The sequence below is a fragment of the Anopheles marshallii genome, chromosome 2 (assembly GCF_943734725.1).
Source record: "Anopheles marshallii chromosome 2, idAnoMarsDA_429_01, whole genome shotgun sequence".
Lineage (NCBI taxonomy): Eukaryota > Metazoa > Arthropoda > Insecta > Diptera > Culicidae > Anopheles > Anopheles marshallii.
The window spans coordinates 55,887,627-55,908,341 of NC_071326.1; the positions used below are offsets into that span (position 1 = coordinate 55,887,627).

Sequence of the window (20,715 nt, forward strand, 5' to 3'; positions counted from 1 at the left end):
CATACAATGGACAACGAAAGTTTATTTTTCCACAATGTGACATCAAACTCGATATAATAACTGGACGGAAAAACATTCACTTAAATTGAAATGTTCAATGTGCCCAATCGTTGAAAAATCGATCCCAATAAGTCCAAAGTATTGACAATTTCATCGTTTTCACACTCATACTGTCGTCAACCTGTAAAAACATGCATTCGCAAAGAGCACCATGGTAATGAATCTAAAACATTCCTTCTTATCTCACAAAACCCATGTGTCAGAGAAGAAGTGGTTGAAACTAGCGAGAACACTTTTTAGTTCGTAACATTAATACGGAGTTGCGTGCATGTTGCGTTGTTATCTGTCGATGGCGATTGCAGTGGTCATTTGCTGCTGAATCTACTTGTTACACAAGATATGAGAGGATTATCATTAATTGTTATTTATTTCATTTCATCCATTCGCGAATGTGGCTAGCCAATATCAGATTTTGGCAATTATTATGAGCTTTCTGCATTCGTTTTCATACGTATCATCGAAAACCAGTTCTGTGTGTTATTTTGTGATTTTATGGACATTTCGAGCCCATCAAATAAGATTGCATCGTAAATCCAATACAAAAAAAAGTTTCCGAAGTTATTTCAGTCATGGTGCACGTGAATCCTGTACACCGTTGCAATTATGCGAAAGTTATATCAATTACAAATATGTTTAAATTTACTAAGCTGGCACATTTGCGACAAACGGCAAACAAACAAATATATTTTTAAGTGCCTGAATGTGTCGTCTGAAATGCGTGTATCATTCGTCCCTTCCTTTAATTCTAAAGGCTCTTTTGCTTTTCTCTCCGCAATTTACAATCATCTCATCCTTAAACACAGTCTGATCGGTATAAACAAGTGAAACGAAATAGATCCCTAGAACACATTGCAAAAGGAAACCAGAAAACGGATCAGGTCGTAATAAAAATTGCAATCATATTTCTGCTGATTGAAAAAGTTTATCTACATTTATGAATTTGTGCGCCGAGATGATTGGAAAGCGCCAAACGGAAAAAGGGTGCACACCGTGACCGAATCAAATTCAGGATGCTAGAAATTGATTTTCGGTCCGATACTGGAACCGGATGAACGGGAAAGGATATCGCAATTGTACTGTGATGGTCGTCTCAAAGTGAAATTCTGATTGTATTTGTTAAACGGAGGAGGATGGAAGAGATAAAGATTGTGTGACACACGCACTTAACCTCCATATCCTGCAACAACAGCCGGAACCGGATACGTACGTAACGTCCAGAAGATTGGAAGCTGGCTTGCAATTATTCGCTTGTAAGCATTTTGCTTGACTTGGGATTTCAACCAGTTAAAGTAATGCATGTTTAAATTGAACGGTCTGTAGGTGAACAGAGATTTGCTTACAGGTACAAATGTACAATGATGCTTGTTACAATTGTAGTTTGCCTTTTTTATAAGGGAAAACGGAAAGCGAAACTAAGAAAGTTATTAACTGCTATGTGAACTTACACTGTAACTATTTCAACTGTAATATTTATCACATGCTTCTTTCAATGTGTTACCTGAATACATAATGCACCATGAGATGTATTTCCATTTTTTTGCACCACCTTTGTACTAAACCTACGAAACATATTTATTTCCTGTAATCGTTAACTAATACTCGAAATTAAATTATTGACAAACAATTAAACTTACGTTAATAATGTATGCAACTTTAAATTATTACAGTGGAATCAATCAACGACCACACAATCAATGTACAACCGAATCGGACTCTTCTTTCCGGCAGCGTGTCAGCAACAACCATGGGACACACGACAGTTACACCTACCACACCGGCTACTACGATCCAATCATCGGTCTCTTCCACCCCAAACCTGGTTGCTGCGACCGGTTTAGCCAAGGACTGTGCCGGATGCGGGAAGCGTATAACCGAGCGCTTTCTATTGAAAGCACTAGATATCTTCTGGCACGAAGATTGCCTCAAGTGTGGCTGCTGTGATTGCCGCCTGGGAGAGGTCGGCTCTACGTTGTATACTAAAGCGAATCTAATTCTATGTAAGCGAGACTATCTTAGACTATTCGGCACGACTGGATACTGTGCCGCTTGCAACAAGGTGATACCGGCCTTCGAGATGGTAATGCGCGCCAAAAACAATGTCTATCATCTGGAGTGCTTCGCATGCCAACAGTGCAATCATAGGTAAAGATGATACGAACCATTTCTATTACATCGCCGGTTCCTGATTCTTGGTTTGATCAATTCTTTCTTTCTAGATTCTGTGTTGGCGATCGTTTCTATTTATGTGATAATAAAATCCTATGCGAATATGACTACGAAGAGCGGTTGGTGTTTGCCAGTATGGCCTGCAATCCTTCTAGCTTGGCGCATATTCGGAGGCAAGTTAGTAATTTACAGGTAAAATCAAATACCCCCTCAAATCAATTCCTAGTTTGTTTCAACCTTTCCTATGATTTTGGACACATTTTTATGCAATAGGGCTATATAATTTGCACTTTATGGTTAAGTTTTTCTTTTAAGGCCTCAATGGGACGAAAGAACCCCCCTGATCAATCCACCCAAGCGATTGATAATAAGCAGGATATTAAAAAAATAGATACATTTGAAAATTTGATAAATTTGTCGTCAGATTAACATAACCGACTAGACCAGTGGTATAGAACGGATCGCAAGTTGCATCGACTTTAATTGTGGCTCTTGTACAAATTGGTCCATCTCATACTAAGCTTGCGAAATTGTACCACTAATAGTAACTGCATTTGAACTATACTCAGTATTCATGAGAATAAATTGTGCATAGTGCTGACATATTCGTTGGGAATGATTAGAGGAAAGGAATTATTCCCATTCCCAAGAATTATTCTAATCCATTTGCATCTAATACGTACAGTTGTCCGACACGACACGACATTACGTTCAGTGTACCATTCAGTGTTCATACGTGATTTTCGCTAGCATGCATTGCTCTTGTAACGCGGGAGTTCGTGTAATGACTTTTTTTTTCAAGCAAATCGGCCAAGCCGCATTGCCATTTGTTTTTAATTGAACCCTTTCGAGTATGATGAGCAACATACTCTGAATTTTCAACAAATAATTATACTTTAAGTAGAAAATTTTCTTATTTTAGGTTTTCAAAACTAATTTCTTCGCGTTGAGTATTTTTATGATACAGACAGTCCCCGAGATACGCGGTTCCTCTTATACGCGGATTCGGAGATACGTATTTTGGAAATTTGACAGCTGAGTTGCTGAGCTGTAAAATTGGTCTTTAATAGCTTCCTTTGTCAAATAAAACAGTAAACAGTTTTTAGTTTATTTTAATGTATTCTATCAAAAAGTGGCTTGGTTTGCTGAATAAATTAAGTGTGGAGAACTATCTAACTTTGAAGTCAACTATCTAACTTTGAAGTATAAACGATTTTACTCCCTTTCCTCTACTTTAAATTCAAGATACACGTATTTTTCCCGGGTTATAGCGTTCCACTATAATAGGGTAATTCGGGGACTGCCTGTATTTGGCTATTTGCTCCGTCAAGTTTACCGAACACTGGACTAAACCATATGTGGCACTTGGCCACAACTTGCCGCAGGAGAAATTTGTGAAGTACACGACTATCTTTAGCATATTTGCTTTTTTTATTCAAGATATTATATTAGATATTAGATAGCATGCATTTGCATGCAGTCTATAACATCAAGTCAAGTTACCAGTATTGGCGTTTAAATCTGGCCTTACACACACAGTATACCAACAATATGCAAAAGAAGTTTTACTCCCATCCAAAAGCCTTTTGGGTCTACGTGAATAGCAAACGTAAACGATCCTCTATCTCCGCAAGAATGACTCTTAACGAATATGAAGGATCTACACCAATTGACGTCTGCCAGCTATTTGCCAAAAAGTTTTGTTCTGTGTTCTTAAATAATAACCATGACCTAAATAATATGAGTGATACACTTTCGTCTGTCCCGCTGAATGTGATCGATTTTTCGTTTAATAATCTCTGTATTACACCTGAGACAGTTATAGCAGCTATAAAAAAATTAAAGCCAATTTATAGTGTCGGTCCTGATGGAATCCCATCATCAGTGTTATTAAAATGTGCAAAAGAGTAATGCGTCCCTCTAATGCAGTTACTGCTAAAATCAATGTACCAACGTGAATTTCCGAACGCCTGGAAGTATTCATTTATGACACCGATCCAAAAAGGGTTCTAGAAGTGATGCAAACAATTACAGAGGAATAACATCTCTTTGCGCTGGTGCTAAAGTGTTTGAAGTCTTTGTTCATGATGCGTTACTGTCCTCGTGAAAAAATTATGTATCTGTGAATCAACATGGTTTTGTTCCGAAGCGTTCTGTGTCTACGAATCTTGTGCAATTTCTATCGGAGTGTATCGAAGCTATGAACTTAGGTGGTCAAATGGACACGGTGTACACACCGCAGCTTAAAGCAGCTTTCGACTGCATAAACCATTCGTTACTGATGGACAAACTCGCTCGTATAGGTATATCAGCCGAGGTTATTGGTTATTGGTTAGCATCATGTCTATCGCAGCGTAAATATCGTGTGAAAATAGATAGCACTACTGCGGAAAAATTCTATAGCTCATCGGGCGTCCCACAAGGCAGTAATCTGGGGCCTTTACTGTTCCTTTTCTTCGTAAATGACGTGCAATTTGCTATTCCTGACCAGCCGATCCTTTTATATGTCGACGACATAAAGATCTATAGAGTGATAAACAGTACGAGCGACAGCCAAAAATTGCAAAAAAATCTAAATTTATTCTCCAATTGGTGTGCGTCTAACAAATTAAAGTTATGTGTCCATAAATGTAGCATCGTGAGTTTTAACCGTAAGAAAAACCCAGTATTATATAATTACACTCTTAACAACCACGAACTGGCACGAAAAACTGAAATTCGGGACTTTGGAACTATCCTTGACTGTAAACTAACACTTACTGAACACTATAAAACTGTGATAGATAAGGCAAATCGAATGTTAGGTTTCGTAATCAGAAATGCAAAAGACTTCAGTGACCTTATGTGCCTAAAGGCAGTCTACACTTCGCTAGTTCGCTCAATATTAGAATTTAATTCTGTAACCTGGACGCCACATTTCGCAGTTTGGATTAATAGATTAGAGTCGGTACAGCGCAGGTTTACTAGGCTTGCACTTCGTAATGTTTCGTGGTTTTGTCCTACAAGTCAAGTAAGTTACCTTGACCGCTGCTCACTGTTAGGTTTACAGCCACTTTATCACAGACGACATATAGCTCAAGCAAAGTTTGTAGCAAAGCTCCTTGCCAATGAAATTGACGCCCCATACTTGTTAGAGAAATATATGCACCGGAACGAACGCTTAGATGTAGGGAATTATTAAAAATCCCATTCGCGAACCGAAAGTACACTTATAATGCCCCATTGTTCGCTTTGTGCAAAACTTGTAATGAGTTCTGCAACCAGTATGTCTTTCATATAAGCACAAATGCATTTAAAACTAACGGGTTGCTTACGTGGACGAATAGGATAGGATAGTATTTATTTAAGATTGTTAATGTAAACATAAAATGTAAAATGTAATATGTAATGTTTGTAATCAATGTTCAATTAGACATATGTCCATTGAACAATAATAATTATATGACACAAAAGATTAAAGAGCAAAACTAGCAAGACAGAATCAAACATGTTAATGTTGAATTATAAAATGGAATATTTATTTAAAAGGAATCAAGTAACTAAAACAAATTCATCAATGCCCATATTTTGAATCTGTGGTTAGAGTATGATTTCTTTTCGGATTTATACCGACATAAATGATGGTAAGAGAAAGTTCATGGAATATATTTATATAATATACATCTATTAAAGTGGGTACATATTGGTGAAATGTTAATTTATGTATTGCGTAGTGCGAAAAGTCGCTCTTTAAGCAAGAGCAACCCGACATAAACCTGCATAACAGTAATGAGAATATTAAAATTTACCATCATAAGGATTGTGATATAAATACGATTATCCCGAATTCGAATCATTATGGATCATGCACCTATATCACTGGAACGAAGTACAATATTGACGAGGCAAAAAATAGGAAATAATTGAAAAAAGAATAACATTATACAGAGTGCTTGTGTAATGGATGGAAGTAATTTACGCACGACATCGGCAATGCGCCGTAAAAGTTGGTTACGAGTTTAATATCACGCCTGTGACAATAAATGGAGCATTACAAATAACCGAAGGTATTGTTGGTTGCTCGATTTTTGTGTCATCAAGAAAATATAAGTGACATCTGGTAGTACGGTTATTGTGTCTGCTTCCAAAAGATTGTAAGCAGCAAGCTAAAATGTCTATAAAACGCGATTGAACGTTACCCCGTTGATATTCCATCAACACGTGGTTCCAAAATAAACTGGATTCTTTACTGCCTACTGCAGTTGTATGTTGCAGTGTGCTATCGAGTATCAACTATAACCTACTTACTGCGCATAGCCGGAACGTAAATTTTGATTTGTATTTTTCCTTTATCTTTCTTCCAGTCCGAAGATTTTTTTTTTCGGTTGTTAAGTATGGCGCTCAAAACGAGCATTTTGATTACCATTACTACACTCGTATTTTTCACGCAATGTTTCCGCAAAAACTCTTTTTAATCTCTCTCTCTTTAAAACTCGAATTTAAAATTTGACGGTGATACCAGAGGCTTATTCAAACAAGCTTTTCCTACCATTTTTTGCAGTTTGTGAATTGTTCACTGAACTCTACGTACTTGTTTTTGTGTATTTAAAATGTATCATGCATGAATGATGTGTATATGTCGTGAGCAAATTTGTTGAAATGAGTACAGGTGCCTCTGAAACTTGCGAAAATAGCGATCCAAACAGGATTCGTACAGTCAAAAAAGCACAAACACCATTATAACATTTTTTTACAAGAACCAAAACGGTTTAGTCAAGTTAAGCCTTAGTAAATAGCAATAATTTTCTTACCGCCGCACAACCAACCTTCGCTATCATCTTTCGCCGCAGCAAAGGTGCAGATGATCCGTTTGTAGTTTAAATATCATAATAACTTTCAAAGGTTTTTGAACATGCATACAATTTAATTCATTCCATACGTTTGTTATTAAGCACTGTATAGATTTAGTGCAGTAGCGGATGTTACGGGGGACGGAGAAGTCGGCCGCTTAGGACCTCGTCGTATGAGGGCCCCCCAAAATTTTGCTACAAAAGGGCCTCTGAAAGACTCGAAGGAGGACCCCCCGCTAAGGATTTAATAATTTTGAACGACCCCCCCCTCCCAATCCGTCAGAAGAAATAAGTACATAACCTTCGGCCAACCTGTTAAAATTTAGTTACCGGTTTCTAAAGCCCTAAAGCCTAAATTTCTACCCCTCATCAATGCTAGTAAGCTAGCGAGCATATCGTCCCTCTCGCTCAAACTTTCAAAAAATATTCACCCCAACAATCATTCCCCCCAGGGATTGCAAGAGGATTGATCCGCCACAGTTTTCATGTTCTCCCAACATATATTCCGAACATTCACAATTCATCGATAAGATAGTGATGCTTATTAACTTTCCACTCCCACCCATTGTAAGCAAGGTTTTTTATCCAATCGACTCATGTCTTGGTGGAAAGTGCAAGCAAACCTGAAGCTAGAACAAAACTATAAACATGTATTAGTTAAGAAGATAACATTTTATCAAAATTATACATTCCTTGCAGCGTGTTTTATTATCATGTTGTATCTAAGATGCTTTCCACTCAAAATGCCGTAATCATCGACGTGTCATTTCAATGATTCAATGATGAGTTTACACTTCACTTTCATCGAAACTGAACGTCGAATCAGTTTGGATGGTTTTTCAAATTTTTAGAGATTCGTGAGTGAAAAGTATTGGTGCACATTTTCGCAAGTTGGTATTCAATTCGGTTTTTAATACAATTAAAGGACCATAAAACACCGGAACGAATTTAAATATTTTTTTAAATTAAGGAAATTTCTGATCATTCCACATCTTGTTAAAGAATATTAATTGGATACTAATTTAATCGCAAGGCTTAAATATAGCCAATTTGGTTATGCTCTTTTTCACTTTAAGGTCAAATCATTCTAAAGTACGCGATTTTAAAAGTATACAATCGGATGTTATTTGAAAGGAGTGCATTTAGTTTAATTTGCCTGCCGTACGGTAAGTGGCGAAACATGCACAGTACATAATTTTGATTAAACCACGCTATGGTTCATACCCGACTACGGTGGAACGGCCGAACCTCGGGGAAAAACTATTGATGTCGACACGCGAAACGATCCGTGGTTTTCGGCTGAAGATACATCCTAAGCACCAAAGAGAAGACATAGGGGCAAAAAGAGCAGATGCTTCAAAGTATGAACTATTTTAAAATGTGTAACTGCATTGTTATCTATGATTGAGATCGTGTTATGGCTTTCAACACAAAGCGGTATCACAAACCACTGCAAAATATGACGCAGAACCTCACATGCCCTTAGGACAGTGTGTGTGTGTGTTTTTTTGTTGTTGTTTACTCTTCTCCGGCTCTTCGTAAATTCTCTGTCTTTCAGTCTCAAGCAATTTGACCCGGAGTAGTTTATGACTTGCTTTTTGGTCATGTAGCGGACCTCACCATCATAAACAAGACATTCCCAGCACGATGAGGTCAAATCAAACACCATGCTAGTTGTACGCGTTTTAATTTTGTTTGTTCAATTTATAAGCTTCTAATTAAAAACAAACAACCCAAGTTTTGGTTAATGGATCATTGGCAAATTGTGGCAAGTGTTATATGAGGGTGTCATATGAAGAGAACATTCTTATTTTTTAGTAATGCTGCAAATAAAATAATCTTTTCATGAATAAGAGTGAAGCATTTATGGGAGACAAATATTTACAAGGAAAGTTAAAATTTGTTTATTTATTAATTTAATGATCATCATATACCCAACCTAAGATATTTAGATATACCTGAAATTATAAGGTACATACTTAAATGTTGTCGTCAAGGCGGTTATATAAAGCTATCATGGTTTTTTGTAACGTGTCGTTAAAATTGCATGTTCCTGCAACAAATATACTCTGAGCGAACATGCGTTTATGGTCAAAGGATTCTAATAACATTTAAGAGAGATATACTCTCAGAAGCTCGAAAATAAGGTCATTATTGAGATTTTTAATTTTTAACACCAGGCGACACTTCACCCGCTTCAACCCCAAAACATCTTTCAGGATGGTGTTGACCGAGGCTTTGGAAATCCAAACGAAAACTTTCCGAAAGGTCTCGTATCGTCAACCGACGATTGTTGACCACCAAATCCTTGATTTGGACGACGTGGGCGTCGTCGGTCGAGGTGGATGGTCTCCCCGGACGGTCCTCGTCTTCGACCTTCTCACGCCCATTCTTGAAATCACTGTACCATTTGTACACATTTTTCTTCGACAAAGATTCTTCCGCAAAGACTTTTTGTAACATCTGCAATGTTTCCGCAGCGTTTATTTCATTGCGCAAACTAAATTTGATACATGCGCGCTGCTCCACAAACTTGGACATGGTCAATATGGGCAAAACATCTGGCGCAGCTCCGAATACAAATTGTCACTCCTAGCCGGGTTGATGTTGTCCCTTGAAACGTGGCAGATCTGTCAAAAACATATATATTGACAAACGAAAAATAAAACAAGGGGCTTCTTTTGGCGCGCGAAATTTGACATCCAATGTCAACTTACTTTTCGGAGACAGTAGTATTTGCCCTAAGGAATTTTGAAGTTTTTATCCATTTAATGGTAGTATTAACATCAATAAATGCTAGTGATGTCTTCCTTCCGAACAACAGCTAGAGGTAATTGATTCACTAAACTTTGATATTCACAACCCAAATTTGATAATGCTGATCTTATGTTTGTGTTATGATCACAGGTCACAAGAAAAAAAATTAGTTTTTAAATATTTTGCTAGAAGCTACTAGTCACTTTCAATGTTTAAGTCATCAGGATTTTATGTAGCTCAAGGTTAAACTGAGAAAAGAGGTATTAATTTGTGGGGTCAGTCGAACAGGTTTTTACGGAATTGTTATTTTCAAAAAATGATTATCTTTCGGGGCAAAAGAGTCAAGAGTGTCAGTTGGGGCAAGAGTGTCACCCCTGTTTTTTAAGAAAAGCTTTCAAAAATGTAAATACTGTTGTTGAGCCTACTGTGAAGCAGGATGATTATTTTCTTAGCACGTTATCATCAATCATTAAATCGCTTCAAAACTAATTATTATTGCATTTTTATTGCTTTTTAATACGTGAGAAAACAAATATAAAATGATAACAAAAGTGAGTTCGGTAAGTTTCAAACATGTTATAGAGAGGTAGGGAATGAATTGTTTAAGGTGGCACACTTGCCCCCGCTGCTTTTTCATTTGTTAAATGAGATCTACGTTGTAAAAATTCAAGATTTTTTTATTTCATAGAAATGTGAATCGCCATGGATCTTTGTTTTGAAGCTTTTTTATATTTGTAACATTTACATACACAATTTTAAAACCGATGAAATAGCTTAAGGAATTTTTGGCTTCGTATTTGTGGAAGTGACAGTAAGAGGCCACTACATAGACGTATTGTATGTACGATGAATTCACCATCCTGCAACAAATAGGTATCGCCAAGCTCGGGTGGGTTGGTTATATACATTTTTTACAATAAGACTCCTGAAGGGTAAACCGAGGTGATTAATCCAGTAGAAAAGAATTATGTACTGTAGAAGATTTATACATACTAAGAGATAAAAAAAGAAAAGAAAATAATTAACAATCGCAGCACTAATCACTAATTCTTAACGTCATACAAACAAACAAAAAATCATACATTGGAGTTGAGTAAAAACTTATTGAATTGCCCATTGTGGTGATTTTTTTTTTAAATAATGTAAACGAATCCAAAAACAATCATTCTGATAGGCCTACCGATCAATTATTGCTAGCACACCTTCTAGTAGCGGGTCAAACCCCTTTAAGGTCCTGAGCGGTATGATAGTTATGGCTCCTAATTCTTGAAAGGTTGAGCGTTGAGGACGGAGAGTCATGCTCAAATTTCAAAAATTGGTGCAATTTCTCTTGAGGCCCCCTTGTGGAACATTTCAATGTCCTTCTTAGCATGCGGAAAACGTTAAGGCGTCGCTTTTCGAGCACTTTACTAGCATGTTTTATACACTCTTTGCTACTAAACTTAACCATTTTTGTTCAACCCTGGGCGCCCTACTTCTAGGTCAAACTTAGGTACATTAGACCATGAATCGTGGTGGCGGTCCGAAGAGAATATTGGTAACGGCCCAGTTTTGTAGTTATCCCTTCTAAATTCAACAGGTTGTCTTCCAAACAATTGTAACATTTACAAAATAGTTTAGAGTTTTTTTAATGTTTCAAGTTGAAATGGAGTAGAAATAGCGGATTCTATGGGTAAAATAAGCGCTAAGCTGAAAATGCATGATTGTTTTTATTTATGTGTGTATTGTAGTTTTTTGCGCTATCGTAGGTTCTTCACTTCACCCATTCTCTTCTCGTGTCAAGAATATCCAGAAATGCCATCCTAAAGTTGTAATGATATCAATGAAAATCAGCAACAACAATGAACTATTTTGGAAGGTTAAAATATAGAAAATTAAATTGGTTTACACCTTATGGTATATAAGAGACTTGAAACGCAACCATATACATGACCGCATTAAATAAATAAACACGTCAATTTTAGTAAGCATAAAGCAAATAAACCATACGAAGAATGTTCGGATAGATTCCCACTATCAAACCGAGGTATAAGGGATGGTAGTTAAAAGGGTGTAAATGAAGGATGATAGGGCATGAGAAATGGGAAAATATTTTTAATGAATTTAATTAAAATTTTGTAATAGAGCAGGACCAGCAACAACTTTGCCGTTCTACCACTGATCCTTTGTCTCGCATTCCTATCCTCCTAAATAACGTTCTTTTTTCATGCAATGAATTGGAAGCCATAGCTAGGGATTGAACGAAAAAGTGGTTTGTGGCACATTTTTTGTTTTGTTTTCGAAAAACCATTGACATCCTCATCACTAGGGAAAGGTGTGGTAAAACGGTGTGGGTGTACGTGTCGTCGCAGAATCTCTGTTTTTAAATAGCATTTTTATCATTAATTAAAGAGAATAAACCAGTGTTATAGCAGCACAAGCTTCACAGTTAAACAAAATTAAACGAATACATGCATTACACCGAATGGATTGTTCGCCTAACGAATTACACTGCTGCTTGATTTGTGATATTAGTTAATTTGTGTTAGTTCATTATATTTATCCAACTGCACACCGGCAAACCAATTTTATCAAAAAAAATATTAATCTATTAACATAATGTAATAACATAATGTTGCCGATATTGTAGTACTACGTTGAACTCGCCGCTGTTTCGGGATTAACACTATCAATTTAACATATTTCAACATAAATCCTTAGCCAAGACAGAGTATAAATAATAAAAAATGAACATTAAATGGAAATAAGGAATACAATATTATATGCACAACACTCAACCAAATTATAAACTGATAAACAAAACGACCGTGATGAACATAAACCGAACAGCAGAACAGAAAGAAAGAAGCGTGTACATTAATTCAAAGCGTGTGCCAAAAAGTTGGACACGAAGTAGCTACACAGCATACGGTCTTCACTTTCAAAGGACAAAAGAAAATTAATTATAAAAAGGATAATAACTTTGCTTGTGCATCTTTAATCTTTTCCAGATAATTAAAAATTTATAATTAGAATACACATAAAAACAGATCGTAAGATAAAGGGGACACAATGGTATGCAAAGGCCTGCAGAGGAGAAACTAAATCGTCATAGTGCGACGTGCAATTGAAAAACACCTCAAGTTTCATTTTTCCCTAAATAGTAATCCAAACATAAATGAAGCCCGTGTCAGTATATAATAGAATTTATGTGCTGTTGTTTGTTGTTTACGGTATTCCGGTTGAGGTTATTGTTGTCCAATTAAACATAATTTTTTTAAATATATGCTTTAGGAATTTTATGAATTGCCTTTTTCTATTCTTCTGTTACCGTGTCCCATTTTGAAGCCGTTGTGTTTGAATTTATTTCTTCTTCCACTGTTGAAATATTCGACGCATTATTTTACCTTCCTCATTACGCGGTATGAACGATCTGCGATCTTAATTAAAACGAGTGGTACAAACCTTAACTCTTTTACAGTTTTCCCATGCTTTATTATTCACTTTCCTTCTGTGTAGTATAATCCTTTTCCTCTTCCATCTGCTAGCCAACGCGTTTAATGTATGTTGGTGGCTCTTTAAAAATCAACCAGTGCGAAGTAGTTTAATAATGTTTTCCATAATTAAATGTGTACCATTTCTGTTCTGTTCTCACTTTCTCAATGACAAATCGTGCAAATCTGTAGCCCGCTGGAGAAAATCACCCCGCGAGTGCCGGACGTTTGCCACCAGCCAGTACTAATCGATCTCCATACGTAGCAGAGAAGGTTGGATTGTCCCAGCAACAGCAGCAGCAGCACCACCATCACCAGCAGCAAACCTCTGCACCGGTAGCAACGACATCAGCGGCCACGACAGCTTCGACATCATGCGAAACACATCCATCATGCACCTCAGCTACATCGTCTCCGCAACAGCAGCAGCAGCAACATCAGTCCGGAAGTAGCAATCTACACCTGCAACATTCCAGTCAGCAACATCAGCAACACCATCATCCAAGCAACCCGGGTCCACATCGAGATGATGGTTCCAGCGGGTACGGCAGTCCCGATTCGGAAACCTTCGAAATGCCAAACAACCAATGACGGTTGATGTCGTGAATAACGAAAATGTGCTGATGAGTAGAATAGCATCATAAGCGAGATGATAACGGCAACGGTACGGTTATGGCTATTCTTTTTCTGCATTCGATTGTTTTATATAGGTGGCCAAATCAGTATACCTACCTATTCTTTAGTAAAATTAGACAAACCAAACCAGAGCTGAAGAAACGAATTTTTGTTAAGTTAAAAATCATCGTACGGTTCACATTCTTCATTTCGGTCATTTCATGTTCATAATTTCTATTTCAGCTGAAACGAATTGGTTCCTGGTTTTCTGAACTACTAGCTACAAATACACCATGTAGAATATAATAATAGCTACCTGCCTTACCGCCAAAGTCAAGATACTAAATCATACACACAGTTTAAACGCAAGAAAGAAGCGCGTTACGGCAGATTATACTAATCCGACAAAATGTATGGTCAATATCAAAAATTTACCATAGGCCATTCATTTTCAAAGGCGTAAATGGGTAAAAGGTTTTCTTCATCCGTATTAATCGCCCAGTAAACATTAATCTCGGTCTTCCACAGACTGTTCCGCAATTCTTCAGACACGTGTGTTGCTTTCATTTCTGTTCACTACCATAGTAACATTTCAAACCGGGGCATAACGAGATGAATGACATGCGGTGCTAAATTGGCGTTTAAAAAATATTTATTTAACTTATCAATCAGTAATTGTCTCTTCCGATACTCTAACCCTAAGGCTGACCATGTCACTGTCGTATCATAGTTACTGTTAACATAGTTACTATGCGGGATTGTTTTTACCATATTTTTTTGAACATTTTAGAATTGAAGAGTCGGAACTACACATCAGTACTTAAAAAAGTTTTGCTTTGTGTTAAGAAAGTGTAAACGAAATAACGGTATTAACTTCTCGAATCGATGCCCCACAGTAACGAAAAAGCTGTACCGACCATACAAAGGTAGTTACGCTGTATGGCTGTTGTTCGGTCAGAATGTTGCTTTCTGAATTGCCCTATGATTGTGCTTTTGTTTTCTGCACGTAAAACATATCTCAACTTCTGCATTTGTTTCGTGTATAAAAACTGTAAAAAAATGTTACATTATTGCCTAGGTACGGTAGTAGTCTCAGCTAGTGAACTGTGCTACTGGCGACAGCACAACGACAGTATGGATGTGTTTCGAGCAAAATATTTGCTTGCTATTTGTTCGAAAATGCAAAGGATTAGTAAATGAAACGACCAGGTCAAGTGTACAGTTTGTTCGCCTTCAACATAACTTATAGCACACAGCGAATGAAAACTAAACTATACTTAGAAGGTGGACAGAAAGCCAATGCTTAGTAAATAAATCCAGTGAGACTAAAAGTGGCACGAACGGTTCCAACATACCATACTAATTTGCGTATGCAAGATGTATACTTAACGATACATATTTCTGATCTTAGTCATTACCACACGGTGCAAAAATGTACTTAAGGACGCTAAGTATTATTAAAAGACAAATTCCGGACACAAACAGCTGCAGAAGAAGAGTATACATAGCTGATAGGTGTGGAAGATAATTTTTTGGAAATAAATCGGAAAAATGTACCACATAAGATATAGTGCTCGGATGTAAAAAAAAAACAATATACTTTGAACCTGAGACATAAACTTAACAATAATTCGCACACTTATAGCAAACGAAAGCCAATGTAAATACATCGTTTCGATTTCACTGATAAATACGAACTAAAAGTAACAATAAAATTGTCATCTATGAATGAAACTGTTTGTTTGACGTGAGTATTGTGAAATTTATGATTAGCAGGCACACATTTGCTTGCTCGTGGGAAATATTTTTATTATTTTATAACAAAACAAACCAGCATGAATAACTCCGTGCTGCTCAAGGAACTTTGGGAAAATTTCAACCGCAGTTGTTACATGAGCATATATGGTTTGAAGTTTGAGGTGTTTTCGATCTTCATGACGGTACCATATTTTCAAATCGGAATATTTGTAAACTAGCATACTGTGGGAAGATTTTTCTATAGTTTGTCTAGTTTGACTATGGTTTCGTAGGTTTGGGGTTTGGATTTCAGGGTTATCCAGATTTGTACTACGTGCATTATTGCTGTACGATCGGCCTAAAACAATAAATACAAGCAATTATTAAATACAATTTCTTTACCCATTTCAATGTAACACAGATGTAAGTAGATATGGTCGATCTGATTTATTTTATCTCTTCTACTATCTTAAGAAACCAAAAAGTACCAAGTCGCAGTCTCGATATGGCCAATATGCACAGACCACCGCGATAGCAGACATCGCCGTAAAGTGCAACAGAACTTAAAGATGGAAATCGAAGATAAAGTAATTCCTGCGTTGTTCCTGGAATTTGCAGCACTCGTTCAAACAGTGAAGAAGTTCCTAGAAAAGATGGACTTCGCTTTGTAAAAACCAGTCGCATCTGGCCAGCAAGAAATCGCCCAGGAAAAAATGCTAACATTTTTGCTTTAGGTGGTATTAGCTTAGGTTCCGGCCAGTTGACATGAGCCAATGCGTAATGCTTATTAAAGATAATGCGATTCAAGCGATCTTTATTCCATTCAATTATCTTTGAACGTTTTTTTTTTCATTGACGTTCAAAATTTGTAACTTTTTTCATGCGCACGTTAATAGATCGATAAATATTAATTCACAACATAGATTGTGTTTCGCTTTTAATAGAACATGGTTTATTGGTTTGTAGTTGACGGAATTCACGAAACTTGTAGTTTAACTATGGAAAATAGTTCATGTTTTAATGAATGTCCTGCCAACAAGATCGAGATTAATATCAACACATGATTGCGAAACATTACACTTATACGCAAGTATCATATTATTGCTTAAACTAAATGTTAGAGAGTTAGCACGAGAAATATTATAATAAAAACAGATCTTTATACTACCTAATATTATTTGTTCATTAGTTGTTCCTTTGCTACCCTCGTATGGCAAATGGGAGTATATTAAACTGTTCAGTCACTGCAGCATCGATGCACGTTTGCGGTTTGTGTACAAAAATATACCTCATCTAATAATAACTCCGTAGTTCAAACTAACTTGAGTACCATGAACCTGAATTAGAACTCATCATGCCGCGTTAAAGCCTCACCAAAATCTGTTGCCTGCGAACCGACAAACAAATCATACTTTTCGATAATCTCATCCTTGGTAAGTTTCTCGTCCGCGTCGGAATCTGCCTCATAGATTAGATGACGTGATTCCGCCTCTGCATGGTCGAAGTCAGCTGGAGTAATCCAATCCTTAACCTCCTGATTGTCCATAAATCCATCCTTGTTTTTGTCACTGTAGAATCATTATATCAATTAGAGATTAGAGAGTGGCTTACACACTTAAAATTCGACAGGTAACAACAAAAAAGAAACAAACCGGAAATTGGTAAACGTTTCCCGTTCGTGTTTCACCCAGTCCGGTTCTTCTTCGTCCGGTTCGCCTTGTCGGTACATATCGCCGATGTACTCTTCGACCGACACCTTTCCATCACTATCCTTATCAATGTCTTCGATTGTTTCCGTTACAACGACGTCGCGCATGTGGCTGCTTTCCTCAGGATGTAGAAAATCGGTAAACTCTTCCCGCGTCAACTCATCATCTCCGTCGCGATCCGCAATGCTCCAGCGGCGACGATCGCGCTTCATCATTGCCCGGTAAGAAAAGTGTTCATCGTTAGGATGGTCCGTTTCATGCGACGCAAGCTCGTCCAGGAATCCGTACACATTCTTCCGGTAGGTATCCCAGTGGACTTTCTCCGTATTGTTGGGATTGTGCGTCTTCCACTGCCGGTTGACATCATCGTCGATGTAGCGCCGCTGCGTGTACTGAATCCATGCCTTCAGCTCAGACAGATTAACGAACCCGTCGTTGTCGCCATCAATTTTATCTACGATGAGGCTGGAAAAATAGAAGAAAAAAAAACAGCGAAACACAATTTTAACCAATTAGCGACGCAACATTAGACGGCACACGATCGTGCACTGCAACTGATTGTTAGTCTGTGCCATATCTAAACGAGATGTACACGCTGCATGATCTGTTATACTACTTACCCTAAACGTCTTCTACTTTCGTCCGCTTCGAGTTGATCGAACGTCTTGGCGTCTTCGCCGAGAAATGCTTCATGATCGTACTGTTTGTTATGCTCATCGTTTTGATAATGTTGTGCGTGGCTTAGAGGATCATGATCCAACACCCGTTTTTCCTCCGGTTTAGGAATTGCGGACACGGCATAATTTATCAGCAGGCAGATACTCATTGCAGATACGAACATCATTTTCATACCTATTTGTCGTTCCGGTAGCTCTGTCTATCTGTTGTAACGTTGTAGTCACTATTCGTCTGCAGTGCGCTGTTGTTGCTTTAAACAAAAACTACATATTTTGTTAAAATTATGCGAATCCCGTTTCAATAATTTCATTTGAAATAGTTCAATCATTTTCTGTTTCGCAATTTGATTGCAAAAAAAAGTCCTAACAAAGAGAACAAACAACAAATTGTCTACCGCTGATCAGCTCTTAACGGACATCGTTATGGCTTCCGCTATTTGACTTCATTCTCTTTCCCGTAAAATGATGCTCACTCCTTGTAGTGCAACATTGGTCAGAAAACAGTACAGTCGCATTGTTATTGCAATAAACGACGACCATGGGATAGGAATGGAAACTAATTCTATTGTCACTAAACTATGTAGTAGACAACAGATTGTGTCATAGTTTGCCACGTCATAAGCTAAGAATCACAGCTGTCCAATCACAGTGAGAATCCGGATTAATTTTCGCTACAGCAGATGACTGCTAGATAATTAACACACTTACACCGAACACTGCGCGAATTCTTAACCGCAATAAGAGCTAAGTAAATGAATAACAATTTTACACGAAAAACTAATAGCGTGTTAATCCTTTAACTTGTCAACCTTACACCGACCTGTGGTGTGTGTTGTACGGATGCCAAACTAAAACTAAACTCTTTTGCTCTGCTTCAAATAAACATAAACCACGTTGCGTCGGCGGTCGACGGGAGACGATGTCTGCTTTAAACGATCGTTGGATGGCAGCAACAACGGATGGCAAGGGGAACGGTTAACTGCAACATGGGCAATCTGGAGGAAAGTTCTTGAACGTTTGGTACGGCGATGCATGTATGCTGTAGAACATGACTCTTTGCTTCATGAACGCCTCTGCTGATGTAAGGCAGTTGCTATTTGTGTTGTTATTACAGCATTCCGAGCGATAAGCGTATCTCGTTACACTGGATAGAACGCTTTGAGGAGAAAAAGTTCTATTTTCCCGCTCGGTAACGTATTTTTGTATTAACTCTAATTTTTAGCAAATTACCAAAAAGAACCATGCAGCAACATTAGTTTACAGCTATTATTTACACCGTAAAAAACAGTATGGCCAAAACCTATGTATGTAGCAAAATTAGATGAAAGAAAAAGTAGAGTGCAACATCAGCCATCCTACGAGACCTGGAAGAGCACTGGTTCCGATCCATTACGCTCACAGTGCCAGTCATCAACATGCCCACTGGGGTATACTGTTACATGCGGTGCCGGTTGATGGAAAAATCATGTGTAGTGAACGAACAACACAATGTTGGAATGCGATGGTAGATGTACAAACACGTCATATGCATAACACCCCAAAAACGGCTGATTCGAGATGGTGTCGGCGACGTAAAAATAACACACTTTGCTGCACGAACCATGCAGTAGAATGGTTCCTGCTTCAAAGCCGCCAAATCCTGTACATCACGTTTATCATGGTGCAATACTGGATGGTCTTATTTTGCCATTACCATTCCGACAAAATGAATCTTACAGATGAACAAATACATATTCTTTGGAATATACGTGCTTTCAACGGGATATATAAATACCAATTTTAAAACAGTATTCCGCTCACTTTCCGCCACTGTTTATCCGTAAAAGCTAATGCTGAAGGAATTATTTGTGGACAAAGCGATTTACTCACATATTCACCGGCACAGTCTTGTAAAATTAACTTCCCTTTACCGCTTCGAACATACAACTAATTTGTAAACACATTCAACGCGAAGAGGCGGTGTTCTCCTACTGCTTTGAAATGTCATATTACAAGCATCAAGATACATAGAGACCTAATTGCAGGTATATGGAGAGCAGGTGGTTCAAAACCGCGTAAAAATAAACAGGCAGTCCCGAAGATACGCTATTATAGTGGATCGTTATAACCCGGGAATAACCCGCGTATCTCGAATTTCCGCGCACGTCGAATCCGGGAGTAAAATCGTTTACTGGAATTCTTCAAAGTTCCACAGTTGATTTCTTTCTCTACACAGTATTTATTCAGCAATTCAGGCGGGTACAGCAAAATGGTGAACGTATACTGTATTTAAGAAAGCAAATCACACACTGTTCATATTACCGGGGGTATAACAAATAATGTTTGCTTTACAATATGTTGAACACCTGTTGCGTACTGATCGCGCTTGCTTCAATTTTAAAGTAAACATCGATTCAAATCTTGTTTGGGACCGTCATTTATCGCTGACACTGAAAACCGACACCCGGATGAACGGAGTTTCCCTAGGTATTTTGTTTTTGTCGCTTGGGTATAATCAATCAACATGGGGCAAACGAAGATGCCATGTACGAACCTTCCGTTTGAGTTAACCTTTACGTTTATCGTAGCTGATGCGCGCCAATTATTGTTTACCCGTATGTCGTGTGTTTTGTGGCAGCAGCTTGAGATTTGTAATTTTGTGCTAAATACGTAAAGTTTTAAGTTATTCACCAGTGAATCAGTTTAACCGAAG

At 37.7% G+C, this 20,715-nt stretch overlaps 2 protein-coding genes across 2 annotated transcripts; one reads left to right on the plus strand and one right to left on the minus strand.

The window, feature by feature from the left end:
- Positions 1 to 1,754: 1,754 nt before the first annotated feature.
- On the plus strand, positions 1,755 to 13,876 carry LOC128718187 (LIM/homeobox protein Lhx6-like). The gene is given in 4 exon segments (XM_053811858.1): positions 1,755 to 1,821; positions 1,824 to 2,202; positions 2,277 to 2,418; positions 13,478 to 13,876. Coding segments are annotated over 4 exon segments (987 nt in total).
- A 3,103-nt stretch (positions 13,877 to 16,979) lies between these two features.
- Positions 16,980 to 18,196, minus strand: LOC128719377 (calumenin-B). Its single transcript, XM_053813001.1, has 3 exons — positions 17,967 to 18,196; positions 17,290 to 17,811; positions 16,980 to 17,205 (listed from the first exon to the last, which is right to left on the minus strand). The coding sequence occupies exons 1-3, from the start codon at positions 18,194 to 18,196 to the stop codon at positions 16,980 to 16,982; spliced, it is 978 nt and encodes a 325-aa protein (XP_053668976.1).
- Between the last annotated feature and the right edge of the window lie 2,519 nt (positions 18,197 to 20,715).